Source organism: Neovison vison, chromosome 12 (assembly GCF_020171115.1).
Source record: "Neovison vison isolate M4711 chromosome 12, ASM_NN_V1, whole genome shotgun sequence".
In the NCBI taxonomy this organism is placed as follows: Eukaryota; Metazoa; Chordata; class Mammalia; order Carnivora; family Mustelidae; genus Neogale; species Neogale vison.
Genome location: NC_058102.1, coordinates 10170018 through 10184921, shown reverse-complemented (window position 1 = coordinate 10184921; position 14904 = coordinate 10170018). Strand labels below are relative to the sequence as shown.

Sequence of the window (14904 nt, the reverse complement as noted above, 5' to 3'; positions counted from 1 at the left end):
CACTAGCGACTCTGGCTACCATGGTAACGGCCACACGGCTCTCGGCGCGTGCGCACAGTTACGGCTCCGGCCTGCCTCCCGGAAGTACTTGTCTCTGGGTCACGGCGCAGGCGTAGAGTGCGCGGGGCACCGCGCGGGAGTCAGGCTCGGTGTGTGCGGGTCTTCGCCAGGGTCTCCAGCGCCGGGCCGCGTCGCGTCGCTGCGGGCGTCATGTCAGACAACGAGGACAAGTGAGTGCGGGAGCTTCGGAAGGGGCGGGTGAAGCGGGAGCCTGGGCCGAAGGCGGCTGTGGAGCCAGGCTCCAGGCGCAGTCTCTGAGGGGACTGCGGGTACTGAGGGGGCGCGGGGCTGGAGAGGGGAAGGGCGGGGAGCCCTGAGTAAAGACCGGGTGAGAGGCTGGGCACGGAAAGGCCCGACTCGAGGGTCCAGAGAGGAGCAGTGAAAAGGACTTACAGCAGACTTTCGGCGAGCCGGGCTGTGTGTTTTGTATTGGGAGTATTGAGGTGAATTAGGCATAGTCCTGCTCCCCGGAGAGGGGACAGGCGCTGAAACAGATAGTACGGGGTCGTGTGAGAGTACGCGCTAGAAGCGTGTAGCCCAGAAGTCATCCAGGGGACAGTCTGGCGAGCCCCGGGGGCGTATGTGTGAATGTCTGTAGGGTTGCAGTAATCTCGGTAAAAGGAGGTAGTGGCTTGGACTGGGGTGATACTAGTAGACGTGGTGACAAGTGGTTTTGAATTCTGGATTGATTAAGAAGCTAGGGCGTGAAGATTTCCGGATGTGCGTGGTCGGAGGAGAGTCTTCTCTGAAGATAAAAATAGTGGAATCAGGGGTGGCTGGGTTGCTCAGTGGGTGGTGAGAGCCTCTGTCTTCAGCTCGGGTCATGGTCCCAGGGTCGTGGGATCAAGCCCCGCATCCGGCTCTCTGCTCGGCGGGGAGCCTGCCTCTCTGCCTACTTGTGATCGCTGTCTGTCAAACAAACAAACAAACAAATAAATAAATTTTATAATAACATTTTACAGTAAAATAAATAAAATAAGATAAATAAATAAAATCTTAAAATAGTGGAATCAGCAGCCTCAGTTTGTTAGTCAGAACTAAGAACCAGGTGAGATCACCAGGGGAGTGTCAGTAGGGAAGAGTAAATGGCTGGTGACCCAGGTGTTAGAACATTCTAGCATTGAGTGCTCCTGGTAGAAGAGGGGAAATGAGCAGAGGAGACCGAGATGGAGCAGCCAGTGAGGTAGGGAACCCCAGGAGAGAGAGGAGGCCTTGCAGTCAAATGAGGAGAGTATATTGAGGTGGGGGGGCGGGGGGAGCGGGGGAGTCCTCTAGAGGTCCAACTGATAGATAAAGCTAAATGAGAACAAGAATTGTCGATTGGATTTAGCAGTGTGGCAGTCATTAATGAACTTGAGAAGAGTGGTTTTGCTGGAATTGTGGGGGTGAAGGTCTTACTGGAGTGAGATTATGACAGAATGAGAAGAAAGAAATTGGAGACAGGGAAGATAGGCATCTCATGAATTTTGCTTCTTCTTCTTTTTTTTTTTTTTAAAGATTTTATTTATTTATTTGACAGAGAGATTACAAGTAGGCAGAGGGGCAGGCAGAGAGAGAGAGGAGGAAGCAGGCTCCCTGCTGAGCAGAGAGCCTGATGTGGGGCTCGATCCCAGGACCATGGGATCATGACCTGAGCAGAAGGCAGAGGCTTTAACCCACCGAGCCACCCAGTCATGAATTTTGCTTCTAAGAGAAGCATGGAGCTAGGACTCTGCGGGAGGTAAAAGAGAGGTACATTTTTTGTTTTTAAAGATTATTTATTTGAGAGAGAGTGAGAGAGAGGTGGGGAAGGGCAGAGAGAGAGAGAGAGAGAGAGAGCGCGCAGGAGAGATGATCTTAAGCAGACTCCGTGCTGAGCGCAGAGCGCAGATGGGGTTCCATCCCACAACCCTGAGATCATGACCTGAACTGAAACCAAGAGTCAGATGCTTAAGTGAGTGAGCTATCCAGGCACCCCTGTTTGTTTTTTAAGGTGGGGAAATAACTGCATGTTTATATGTTCATGGGAATGACCCAGTAGAGAGGGAAACAGTGATGGAGAACGAATGAGTCCTAGCAAAATTTGTGGGCTGATGGAATAAAGATGAAGGAGTAAAATGGAGCAGAAGTTTGATTTGCTCATTATGTAGTTTCTTATTGAGCCCTTTCTACATAACAGATGAGACACAGATCTCTTCTTTCTTTGATTCTAGTGTGATGCTCCAACTAACTGATCTCTTCTTCTTGTACAGTTTTGATGGTGACGACTTCGATGATGTGGAGGAGGATGAAGGGCTTGGTGACCTGGAGAATGCTGAGGAGGTCAGTATTTAGCTGTGGGCTCCCTTTCTCTGCAGCCCAAGCTGGCAAATAAGCCATTTGGTGATAATTGCCTGAATGATTGAGCAGTGTCCTGGGTGGTGGAAAAGCCCAACAGGGTGGGCCATAGCCTGTGGCTTTGGGGGCAGTTGGTTTGCTGATGGGTGAAATACCGCCATTCATGCAGCAAGCCTGTGTTGAATGTTTATTATGTACTAGGTGCCCTGTGGGCAGGCTGTATGAAAGGAGCTGGGGGGTGGGGGGGTGGGGGAGTGGGGTGGGGAATGGCCAGGATAAAGCTGGAGAGGTAAGGACCCACATCAGGCAGGATTTTCTAGCCTAAAGGCACTGAAAGCCCCTGACAAGTGTTGAGGCAGAGAGGGGCCCAATCCAGTGTACATTTTAGAAAGGGCGTTCTGGCCTCAGAGTGATGAGTGAGTTGGGGAGGTCCAGGAGTAAAAGAGACCATTAGTGTCTCTCCATCCAGGTGAGAGACCTGTGGCTTAGGCTTGGATGCTCGTAATATAGGTGATGACAAAGTGGATGAAAGATATTTTGGTGGATTGGATACAGAGCTAAGAAAGTGGGAGATGAGAGGGCGACCCCCAGGTTTCTGGCTTGCATAACTAGGTGGATGGGTTCCTAACTTCCTGAAAGACCTACAGCTTTCTGTCCTGTGACTAATGGAGGAAGAACTGCTTTATGGCTCCTGGAAAGGGAACAATCCCTCAATTTTTTTAGACTTGGAAGCCAAAGCCCCCCTTTTTGGATTTTCTTTTTTCTGCATGGTACTCTCAGCTGCCTGTTCACTGAGTCAGAAACCTCCTGCCCATCCTGGTCTCCCCATCCCTGTTCTGTTGGTTCTGCCTCCCACACATGGTCCAGCTCTGGTTCTCTTTCTCCGTTCTTAGTGCTTCCGCCTTCATTGCTTTCACTCACTTTGTTGAGGAAATGTTTTACTGATTTTCCTGCCTTCAGTCTCCCTCCATGCTGCTTAATTTGCCATCCTGCTGCCGGAGTTTTCTCTCTTAACTGCTTGATTACTGCTGGTCTTCCTATAGGGTCTGCTGCTGCCCTTAGCCCCTACAGAATAGTCTCAACAGAGCATCCGTAGGGATACCTTTAAGTCTTTTTTTTTTTTTTTTTAAAGAGTTATTTATTTGAGAGAGAAAGGGTGTGCTCATGTGCACGAGCTGGGAGAAGGGGTAAGGGGTGAGGGAGAAGCAGGCTCCCTGCTGAGCGGGGAGCCCGATGTGGGACTCAATCCAAGGACCCTGAGATCATGACCTGAGCCGAAGGCAGATTCTTAACTGACTCTGCCACCCAGGCGTCCAGGGATACCTTTAAATCTTAAGTCAAATTGTGTCTCTCCTCTATTCAAAACCCTCATCCAGGGGCTTCCCATCTCATACAGAGTAAGTGCCAAACAGAAGTACAAGGTCCTCCATGCTCTGGCCACCTGCTTTCTCATCTCTTCTTACTGTCCCTGTCATACTAGGTTGACTCCTGCTCAGGATCTTTGATCACCCTATTCCCTCTTACAGGAGTGCTTTTCCTATATGTATGTACGCGACGTACGGCTCACCTTCCTCAGGTCTTTGTCCAAGTGTCCCCTCAGTGAGGCTTCCGTGACCATCCTATTTGAAGTGGTAGCGTCCTTCCCCTCCTCCCACACACCCATCCTGGCACTCCCTTTTTTCACTTTCTGTTCTTAATTTTACTTCTTTTTTTCTTTTGTTTTTATACTACAAATTCTACTTGTTAATTTTGTTACCTCTTCTCATAATGTCAGCTCTATAGGGGAAATAATTTTTTTTTTTTTTTTGTCTTGCTCTTCTATTTAAAGCACTTAGAATACTATCTGACACACAGGTACTCAATAAATATTTGTTGACTTAATTTTTTGTTGTTGTTGTTATTTAAAAGTTTCTCTTTATTTTAGTAATCTCTATACCCAGCATAGGACTCAAAGTCCTGACCCTGAGATCAAAAGTCACATGCTCTACCCACTGAACCAGCCAAGGACCCCTATTTATTTTAGAATTTATTCTTCTGCCTAAACTGCTATGCTTACCTTTTGCTCTACTCATACTTCCTAAGTAGTACATTCTCTTTGACCCCTGTGCTTTTGTGCATGCAGCCCGGCCTGCCAGAAATGCCCTTCTCTTCCTCTTGGCTTGGCAGCTCCTCCTCATTCTTCTGGTCTCCTCTCTGGATGGTCTTCTGAACCCCCAGCACGAGTTTGATGTCCCCCACCTTCTTGTTAACTTCTTGGCACCCTTGCCTTCTTTTGTAGCACCTGCTGTCTTGTTTACTCATGTCTCCTCTGCTGGCTGACTTCTTTGAGAACAGAAACGCTTAGCTTGCTGTCTTACCACCATTGTGATGGTGTTTGGCATATGACAGGCGCTTAAAGTAATCGTTGAATGCATGTGAGTACGTGCACATTCCTGTCCTCACTTTGACTTCTTAGCCATCCGACCTGTTGATTCAGTTACCCTGTCTGAAGGATGGAGTGCTTGCTCCTTGCCTCCTGCTTAGAGAGATCTGTTGTCTGTGCTCTAGGACTTGCCCACAGCTAATGTTCTGGGACCTACCCACTCCCCACCCCCATCTCCAGGCTGTCTGAATCCCAGTCGTGGTTCTTCTCTTTCACTAGGCCTGAGCCTTTGGCTAAGTCAGCCCCTACTCTGAGCCTCTAAAATGGTCACTGTCACCCCCACCATGTGACGTCATCGTGAGGACTAAATGAGGCGTCACTACCTGTAGCGGCATGAGTGCCGGAACGTAGTAAGTGGTGATGGCGGCGGTGATTGTCGCCATTGTCACCAGCATCCTCCCCCTCAACCCAGAACATACTCCCTGAGACTTTCCGTGCTTTCTCTCTTGGTACCCAGGAGGGCCAGGAGAACGTTGAGATCCTCCCCTCTGGAGAGCGACCACAGGCCAACCAGAAGCGAATCACCACACCGTATATGACCAAGTATGAGCGAGCCCGTGTACTCGGCACCCGCGCCCTCCAGATCGCGTGAGTGTATGCCCCTTCACGATCTTCCCTGTCGGTCAGGCCCCTGAAAACACTGTTCCTGCTCTCACCTGCTAAGCAAGGCTGGTGTTGTCTCTGTGTGCCGGGCATTGTACTAGATTCCTGCCCTCAGGGAGTTTGTGATCCAGTGGGAGAAACAGAACATGAACATCTGAGAAGCTGAATAACAGTACAGTAGCAACATAAAAATACAGAACTCGAGTGCCTGTCACATTAGTGAAGCAAAACAAATTAAAAAAAAGTGTGACTACAGGGAGCCGTAGACTCTTGTGGCTGGTTAGTCAGGGGCACTGCGGGAACACCCGTCGGGCTTAAGGTGGTTCTTGACTCAAGGTCAAGAAGAGGGGAGGCCCTCCATGTAGAGGCCAGGCCAGACCTTTCCTTTCTTCCAAGTTAGGAGCCAGCTGAAGGATAACAAGATTCAGGAACTAGCCAGTAGATAGGTGGAGATCAAAGCTTCCGATGATGGCATATTCAGCCGTAGGCAGTGCAGGCCTCCAGGGCCAGTGTCTGCAGGGGTAAGCCTACCTGCCAAGGTGGTGAATGAACAGCCCTGAAAACAGCCTCCCTTGCAGGCAGGTGGCTTTGAGAAAGCAGGAACTGTCGACTCTGGGCTCCAGGTAATAGCTTTTTCTCCCTGACTCCCCTCTTAGGATTTATTATTCCTCCTTCCTGGGGATGAGTGAATTAGGGGACAGAGAGAGGGCAGATACATTATTGGTGACTCTAGTGGAATGTCCTACCCAGGGAACACAGGCTGAGGAAATGAACCCCCGACCTCAAACATCTGACAAGCTGGTGTGGGAAACGGTGGGTATCTGGAGGAGTGGGAGCTATAAGTAGGGAATAGTGGGAAAATGTCTAGAAGGAAGAGCTGGGGTCAGCCTTGTGGAGTCCTGCATGCTGGAGGAGATTCTGATCTGTGTTCCCTTCTTTGTTTTCAAAAAGTGCTGGGCTTTATCGCCTCTGGTTCTCTGGGGTAAAGATGACCACCATATCCACTTTGAACAGGGTTTTATGGGTGGCCCACACTGTTCCTCATCTTCAAAGTAATAGATCTCTCTCTAGCCTGGTTGTACTCCTGGCTAGTCTGGGTGGAATTAGTGCTGCGCTCAGTATGATGATTCTGATTATCTGTGGGTCAGATCCTCTGGGTCTGTACCATCAATTATGGTAGCCACTAGCTACATGTGGCCATTTAAGTAAAAAAAAAAAAAAAATTAATATTTTATTTATTTATTTGTCAGAGAGCCAGTGTGAGCGCAAGCAGGGGGAGCAGCAGACAGAGGGAGAAGCAGGCTCCCTGCAGAGCAAGGAGCCCGATGTGGAACTCAATTCCAGGACCCTTGATCGTGACCTGAGCTGAAGGCAAATACTTCACTGCCTGAGCCACTGAGGCATCCCTAAGTCAAGTAATATTAAGTGAAATTTAAAGTTCAGTTTTTCAGGGTCACCTGGGTGGCTCAGTGCCTTCGGCTTGGGTCACAATCCCGGGGTCCTGGAATTGGGCCCCGCATCGGGCTCTCTGCTCAGCGGGGAGCCTGCTTCCCCTGCTCTCTCTGTCTGCCTCTCTGCCTACTTGTGATCTCTGTCTGTCAAATAAATAAAAAATTTTGAAAAAAAAAAAGTTCAGTTTTTCAGTCTAATTAGCCACATTTCAGGTGCTTAGTAGCCACACGTGGCTAGGGTCTCCGTAACAGTGCAGATAGAGGACATTTCCAACACTGCAGAGCATTCCAGAGGGCAGTGCTTGTCCAGGCTAAAAATGATCCAGCGGAAAGAATAACTTGTAAATTATTTTTCAAACAAGTAGAATGATTCTTTGCCAGCTTACAGTCTATCAGCACTGAGTGACATATCGGGCTCGCACCTGTTGGGGAGGGGAAGCTGACAGCAGATGGCCCCAGGCCCCCAGGCCCCCAGGCGTTCGCTGTCTGCTGGGGGAGATGGCTCACAAGTCACCAGAACCCGCAGCAGCCGGGTACCGTGCTTTCTAGAAGGCACAAGGAAGGAGAGAAGGGAGTCACTGCGGGTCTGCCTGTGAGAGCCCAGGTGGATGGGGAGAGGCAGGCGGTTTTGAGGGTATCCCAGGTGCCGGAGACAGCACAAGGAAGGGCTGACAAGCATGGATGGTGGTGGGGGAATGGCAAGTAGCTGGGGGCACAAGGCTGGGAAAGGTGTCACCAGTGCCTCGAGTGACAAGTTCACAAGATCAGCATGCATTTGGTGGGCAGTGTGGGGAAAAGTTGGGAGGCGGACATTTGGTACACCGCCGGTCCCAGGGTCTTGCTTTGCTTTGGGAGAGAAGCTTGGTTCAGCTTAGTTGGGTCTGTTGTGCTCCTTCTCTTTATGGGCTGGGACGCTGTCCAGGGGCTCCCTGCTTGCTGTAGGCCCTCCGACAGCCAGGGCTGTATCTTGTCACCTAGTACCAGGCACGGGACCCTGCACCTTGAAGGTGCTGAACATTTCTTTGAGTTTTTTGGATGAAGTGTCGCTCTGGGTCATTAGCACCACCTGGTGGCCGATGTTTACCACAGCCATTTCTTGAGGATCATTGGCAAGTTTGTGGGGTCGTTGGTGCAGGACAAAATACCTAAGGGCACACTCGTGATTCGCACATTGTATGCACAAGGCTGGATGAGTGGACTTGAATTATTAATATCTTGAAAGGAATAAGGTGTACACGGATCAGGAAAACCATTTTGCTATATATTTTAAAGCTTTAAATTATTGGGAAATTTAAACACTTGAGAGGGGATATAGGGAAGGTTAAACATTTGGTCTCTGCCTCTGGGAAATTTTCAGGGAACAACAAATCAAAGTCATAATAAAATTAGTAAATGAGGGGCGCCTGGGTGGCTCAGTGGGTTAAGCCTTTGCCTTCAGCTTAGGTCATGATCCCAGAGACCTGGGATAGAGCCCCACATGGGGCTCTCTGCTCAGTGGGGAGCCTGCTTCCCCCTCTCTCTCTGCCTGCTTCTCTGCCTACTTGTGATCTCTGTCTGTCAAATAAATAAATAAATAAAATCTTTAAAAAAAAATCAGTAAATGACGTTGTGTAAACTGGCACCTCTCAGACTGGCTATGATCAGAATCACCTGGCGAGCTTTGCAAATGCAGGTTCTCAGGCTTCTTCACTAGAATTTCTATTCAGAGGGTCTGGAGCAGGCCCTGAGGGCTTGTATTTTTAGCGTGTTCTGGTAATTCTGATGATTGTGGGGTTTGGGATCCATTCATGTAAACTTGTGATGAAATCATGAATGGTGGCTTCCTAGAGGATAGAATTGGCGTTCCTCCCATTCATTTTGAGAGTCTCTGCTGCCGGCCAAGTGTTGTGTTAGGACGTGTGGTCCCAGGCCACCAGGTGCTTATGGTCTAATGCAGAAGACTCCAGATAAGCAACTACCATCCAGTGAGATCGAGAAGCTTATGGAAATTCGGCCGGGCGCCGAGCAGGGATTTCCGGGGCAGAGGATTGCCGGAGAAGAGAAATTTGAGCCTATCCCTGGCTTCTAGGGAGAGGAAGAGCTTATTGGAAGGTGCAGAAGGGAGCCCCCAGGGTGTGTCTGGGGCCCGTGGGAGTTTGGTATGGCGGGAACGTGGGATGAATACAGGCAAGTAGCGTGAGAAGGAGCTCCTAGAGAGGTGAGCAGACTGGGTTCTGCTGATGGCCGAACCCAGTGCCATAGAAGGGTTGGAAAGAAGAGAGCATTTGCCCGCAGGGCCTGTGTGGAGGTTGAAGAGCAGGATCCTGAGGGGTGTTGCTTGGGCAGAGAAGGAAAATGAGTTGGCTGGGCCCTGAGGCAGGCCTGAGGAGTTGGGTTAGAACTAGCCTTTGGGTGGTCGTTCCTCTGTGCTGGAACACTCTGCTGAGGGGGCCGGGCTCGGGAGTCTGTGGAAGGCCCTTGTCAAGGGAGCCGACAAGGATATCTTAATGGCCCGGTGAGGAAAGCCTACATGTGTCCTGCTCACAGTACCTTTCTTAAGTTTATGGACATTTAAAGATTTTTTAAATTTATTTGATACCACAAGAAGGCAGAGGCAGGCAGAGAGAGAGAAGGAAGCCAACTCCCTGCTGAGCAGAGAGCCCAATGCAGAGCTCGATCCCAGAGCTCTGGGATTATGACCTGAGCTGAAGGCAGAGGCTTTAACCCACTGAGCCACCCAGGCGCCCCTATTTTTTTTTAGATTTTATTTATTTGATAGAGCACAAGTAGGCAGAGCAGCAGGCAGAGGGAGAGGGAGAAGCAGGCTTTCTGGTGAGCAGGGAGCCCGATGCACGCCTTGATCCCAGGATCCTGGGATTGTGACCTGAGCTGAAGGCAGACGCTTAACTGACTGAGCCACCCAAGTGCCCTATTTTTTTAAATTTTTATTTTCTAAAGATCTTGTTTATTTGATAGAGCGCAAGTGTGAGAGTACAAGCAGGCAGAGTGGCAGAGGAAGAGAGAGAAGCAGGCTCCCCGATGATAGGGAGCCTGATGTGAGGCCCTATCCTAGGACCCTGGGATCTCGACCTAAGCTGAAGTTAGATGCTTAAACGATTAAGCCACCCATGTGCCCCCAAGTTTATGGATCTTTAGCTTATTAATGGGAGGTGTTACAGCATAGTGGGTAGGTGCATGTGGGATTCCAGTCTTGGCTCTGCCACTTACTGGCTGTGTGAGCTTGGGCAAGTCACTGATGTCTCTGTTCTTAGTTTCCTCCTCAGTAAAATAAGAATTATAGGAGTCCTCACCTCAAGTGAGATCCTCTGTGGAAAGAGCGGGAAACAGCAGACAGTACTAAGTTAGCCAGTAGTATTTTTGTATCATTGTAGGCACGTCAGGGCTCTGTTTCTCCCATGTTTGAGTGAGGATCCTGAAATTTGGAGAGAAATTCAGTGTCTCTGGAGGTAGAATTTAAAGCCTGTCTCCTGGCTCCCACTTGCTTATTATAGTCACTGTGGCAGTGCCTCCAAACCCCTTCCCACCCCCCATGCTTGCCTGCCTCCCTAGAAGGTGACCTTTCTTGGGGAGGACTAGGGCGCTGATCTGATCTGATTTGTGAAGTGAGCCCCCGTCTTCCTGCTGGGCCCTACTCTCCCAACACGTGTCCCTATACCTACAGGATGTGTGCCCCCGTGATGGTGGAGCTGGAGGGGGAGACAGATCCCTTGCTCATCGCTATGAAAGAGCTCAAGTAAGTCACCCAGACCACCCAGAAGTGGTTCACTTCTTCAGAGCCCTGGGAGGCGTCCCTTAGGTTCTCTGCTGCATACCCCGCGCACCCTCCCCACCCCTGGCTCGGGAAGTGTGATTCTTGTTCCTATAGGTCCTTAGTTTGTTCAGGAGTCAGCCCTGTAGGAAGAGGGTTGGGAGGGAGCAGGCGAAGGGGGGTGGGTTTAATGAGACACAGTCCTCTCCTGTCTGTTGAAATCCCCCTCTTCCTGCTGCACTTGGCTTTACCAGTATCCCTCCACACTTCTTTCTCTTTCTTATAAGATGGCAGACCCACTCTCATACGATTTCCAGACCCACTGTTCCCTACTCGAGAATGCAAGAAGTTTCTTTTTATTGTAATTTCTTTCCCACAAAGTGCCCTCATAGTCCAAAAAGGCTGCTGTCCAGACTTCTTTTTCGTGGCATTCTGCACATAGTCTGTCCCATCTGCTGTAGAACCGGGGCCACCAACCCTCATATACTTGTAACATCCCCCTGCCACAGGGCCCGAAAGATCCCCATCATCATTCGCCGCTACCTGCCGGACGGGAGCTATGAAGACTGGGGGGTGGACGAGCTCATCATCACCGACTGAGCTGGAGTCGTCTTCCTGACTGTGCCTCATCCTATTTTCACATTCTTTCTACGTGTAAATAATAAACTGTTCAGCCTTTTAGCCCGCTCTGCCTCCAGCTCTCTGATACCCATTTGGTCCTTCCCTGTTACTGCCCCGCTGCCTGGCGGGGACACCCATTCGTGTGGCCCCCTGACCGTCTGCACTGAGGAGCACCAGGGGCCTTACTCCTCGTGGATCCCCCGTGTCCCTCCCTCCATCTCCCTGTTCCCCAGTGCAAAGGCTGCTGCGGGGAGACACCTCAGCTGCCTTCCCAGCAGACAGACGAGTCTTTGTGCCCAGGGAGCTGGTTGCCACGGAAACCCCCAATTTCCTTTCCAGTGGGGACTGGCTGCAGGGGCTTCTCCCTTCTCAGGAGTATCACAGAGCAGGTCTCATCAAGCCACCCATTGTTTCCTGAGGACCTGCCTCGAGCCTCTTATCGTGGGCTCGGATCCCCTTTCAGGAGCTAGTGCCCCAGCAGGAAGCTTAGGGATGCAGTGATCTCCCGCCCTCCCAGGCAGAGCCCTGCTGGGCAAGGCAGCAGCTGGAGCAGGGACCGAACACCTGCCCAGCCCTGTCCCCACTCTGTCCCCACTCCTCAGGCCACTGTCCTCCATGGCCTTCTGGTCCGCCACACCCATCTCCTCTCCTTCCCTACCTCTGCAGGATGTCCCTTCCCTTCTGTGTAGGGCCCGTGCTCCTGCGAGGCCTTGACTGGGATGACGGTGGGCAGGGAAGCAGGGCTCCCGGGTTCCAGGTGTGACATGAAGTCGACACCGGCGCTTCCTCTGTCCTAGGTTCTGGGTCCTGCTCTCTTCACCCTGCTTTACCCAACCTGCAGTAAGACCATCTCACTGCTTCCTCCCTCCCTGGGGGGACAGGGAGAGGGTGTATATCGACACCCACAGAGAGGGAAAGTTGGTTCCCTGAATATTCCAGCCTTGACCTCCATTCTGCTGCCAGCTCCCCTTCAGGAGGAAGAGTGGGCTTGCCCGACCTCTTCGAGAGGCAGGACCTTCAGGGTGGTGTGCCGTGGACAGAGTGGGAGTGACAAGTGTCCCCAGGAGTTGGGGGGGTGTCTGCCTCTCTGGAGAAGGGTTAATCCAGGGAGCCCTGGACTCAGCACCCGTTTCCTCCCTCCTCCAAGCCTGTGGAGTCCTTTAATCAAGTAGGGTGCTGAAATTCCAGCTCTGAAATGCCGCCTTTGTGCTGGCGTCCAGGCGGCCGCCCCGGAGTGCGGGGTCACTTTCTCGGCCCCGATTCTCTAAATGGTCTCTTTGTTCCTGCTGGGCCGCTCAGTATCAGATGTGATTAAAGGGAGATGGGGTTTGGGCGGGGGAAGAGAGAAGGGGCTGAGAGAGGGAGTAGGGGGTTAACCCTTAGGGGATAGGGTGTAGGGGAGATGGAGGAAGGGGTGGCTTTCTTCCCATCTCTCCCTTCCCAACCTGCTCCTGTTTCATGGGAGTCAGTCCCTTGCTGCTCAGCTGTCCAGGCCTGGGCATGGCTTCTTCAGTCCCTTCCAGAAACATCTGGCCCCATCTCTCCACACACAGAAGCCACTGCCTTACTGAGGCCCAAGCACATCCAGAACCTTAGGTCTAAGGGCGTGAGCACAAGCCAGGTCTTCCGACTTCTCCAAGGTCATTTGTCCTCTCTGGGGCCATTTTTACCTCCTTCCATATCCCCAGTGACTTCCCAGTCCATCTCCATCTCTTGAGAGGCAGGGTCCTGGAGCGGGTGGTTTCATCTCCATGGAGCCCCTCCCTTCTGCCTTACTGGCTCTGTCCACAGCTCCACGGAGAGCAGGAGCAGTGAGCACCTGGAAATGTACTAGCAACCTGCATGGCAACAGAGGGGAACGGCTGGGTGTAAAACTTAGGAGTACCGAAGGTCAGTCCTCATCCGTCCCTGACAAAATTTGTAGAATAGGTTGTTTCCTATTTGAGAACACAGAGGTAAATAAAGAGGAGATCCCGGAGCTAGCAGAATTTCTAAGAATGTTGCCACATGAATCCAATTTCCGTTTCTCAAAGGTTAGTAGTCTGGTTGGTCTGGTAGGTTGGAGGAATGCCACAGAGCGAATCTTGATTTCAGCAAGGCATCAGGCGGTCTTTTCGAATAGCTATGATGGAGAGGGTTGTACTCGTGGTGATACAGTCAGATTCAGAGTTGACTGGTTAGTCCTTCCCTCAGAGTGTTGATAATGGAACAGATGATGGAGAAGTATTTGGTGGTGTCTATGGGCCTCTCTTCATGTCAGCCTCTTTTATTCGTGACTTGAATAGAGATATTCAGGTTTGCAGATACATAAAACTCAGAAGGAGCATCAATAAGTTGGATTCAGAATTCCAGGACTGAGTATAGGTGGGAAAACAGTCAAATCCAACAAGACGAGTTCTGTCAAAACTCAGTATAAAATCCTGCCTTTCACTACAACACAACAAAAGAAAACACCAGAAAATAGCTTCTATACAGTTTCAGGTGATCTGACTTGGCAGCAGTTATGTCTGTAAGAGCAGGGCTTTGTAGTTACCGCTAAGCCTCATGGGAGCCAGTGGCTATGGCTGACATTACCAGAAGAACTGCGTGATGCAGCTTCCAGGTGGGAGTGTGGCCAGCCTGGGCGCTCCCTGCCCTGCCCCAGGTCCTGACGAGGCGGTGAGAGACTGGAGCCCACAGGTGGAAGAAATGGAAAAGGGAGCTGGGGACGCTGGTCTAGAGCAGCGGGAGAAGCATCACTCCCGATGACAAGCAGAATTGGGGCCTGCAAGCCGTGGGCAAGGTCAATGTCTCATTAGCATCAACATCTCAAAGTTTCAGCCGCCCATTTGGAAAATAGGGATAATGAGTGGACCCACTTGGTCCTAGGCCTGAATGACAAAGCAGTCAGCAGAGCACTTGGTCAGGGAGCACTCAGAGCACGGGGACTGTACTGTTGTTAGGAGCCTGGCCTAAGGAGGATCTCCAACCCTCAGAGCCATCCATCAGTGGAAGATGGCAGGAAAGAGGTTTCCCTTGTCCCTGACGTGGAATGCCTTCTGCCCCCGAGCACAGGTTGGAATTCCACCGAGGGAAGAGCTTTTAGGGAATGAGCACTGAAGGATGAGTTTGCGTGTCTGCCATTCCGGGTTCAGACCCGTGCAGCTGCCACGAAGACTTGGCTAGATCGTGGAGCAGACCGAGGGGTGTGTGTGTGTCTGCATGCGCGTACGCGCTAGGGGAGGGAAGGCACAAAGAGGGGTGCAGTGAGAGAAAGCCCGGGGACACATCCCAAAGGACAGGCCTGCTGGCCGTAGACGGCTGGACATCAGGCTGGACCCCCCTCTTTCAAATACCTGTCCCTTGAATGCTTCCAGGCCCCCACCCCTCTGCTGGGCAAGTAAAAGGGGCTGCTCCTGCTGAGCTCCAGCTGGAAGCGCAGGTGGCCCCACGACAGGATGAGCGCAGCAGGGCTGGGGGAGAACTCCCAGCAGGGGCCTCCAGCCCGGGCATCAACGGACCCTACCGTGATGCCACTTGTCCCAACACACGGCACGTCCCCCACCGTCTCATGGGAGAGAGGAGACCTCTGTATTATCTGTCCTTTGTATTCTGCCCCTAGCTACTTCCAGAAAGCATCCGAGGAGGCACAGGTGCAGGGATAAGAGACCAAGAGACAGGCCAGGTCAGGCCCACCAAGCAGG

At 51.4% G+C, this 14904-nt stretch overlaps 1 protein-coding gene across 1 annotated transcript; it reads left to right on the top strand.

The window, feature by feature from the left end:
* Positions 1–108: 108 nt before the first annotated feature.
* POLR2F (RNA polymerase II, I and III subunit F) lies at positions 109–11281 on the top strand. Its single transcript, XM_044226828.1, has 5 exons — positions 109–230; positions 2292–2361; positions 5256–5386; positions 10514–10585; positions 11110–11281. The coding sequence occupies exons 1-5, from the start codon at positions 211–213 to the stop codon at positions 11198–11200; spliced, it is 384 nt and encodes a 127-aa protein (XP_044082763.1). The 5' UTR covers positions 109–210; the 3' UTR covers positions 11201–11281.
* Positions 11282–14904: the final 3623 nt, after the last annotated feature.

Bases quoted from the DNA above. Each gene is read 5' to 3' on its own strand.
- POLR2F (XM_044226828.1), top strand. From the start codon at position 211: ATGTCAGACAACGAGGACAA. The intron at 231-2,291 runs GTGAGTGCGGGA...CTTCTTGTACAG, and splicing joins ATGTCAGACAACGAGGACAA to TTTTGATGGTGACGACTTCG. The intron at 2,362-5,255 runs GTCAGTATTTAG...CTTGGTACCCAG, and splicing joins ACCTGGAGAATGCTGAGGAG to GAGGGCCAGGAGAACGTTGA.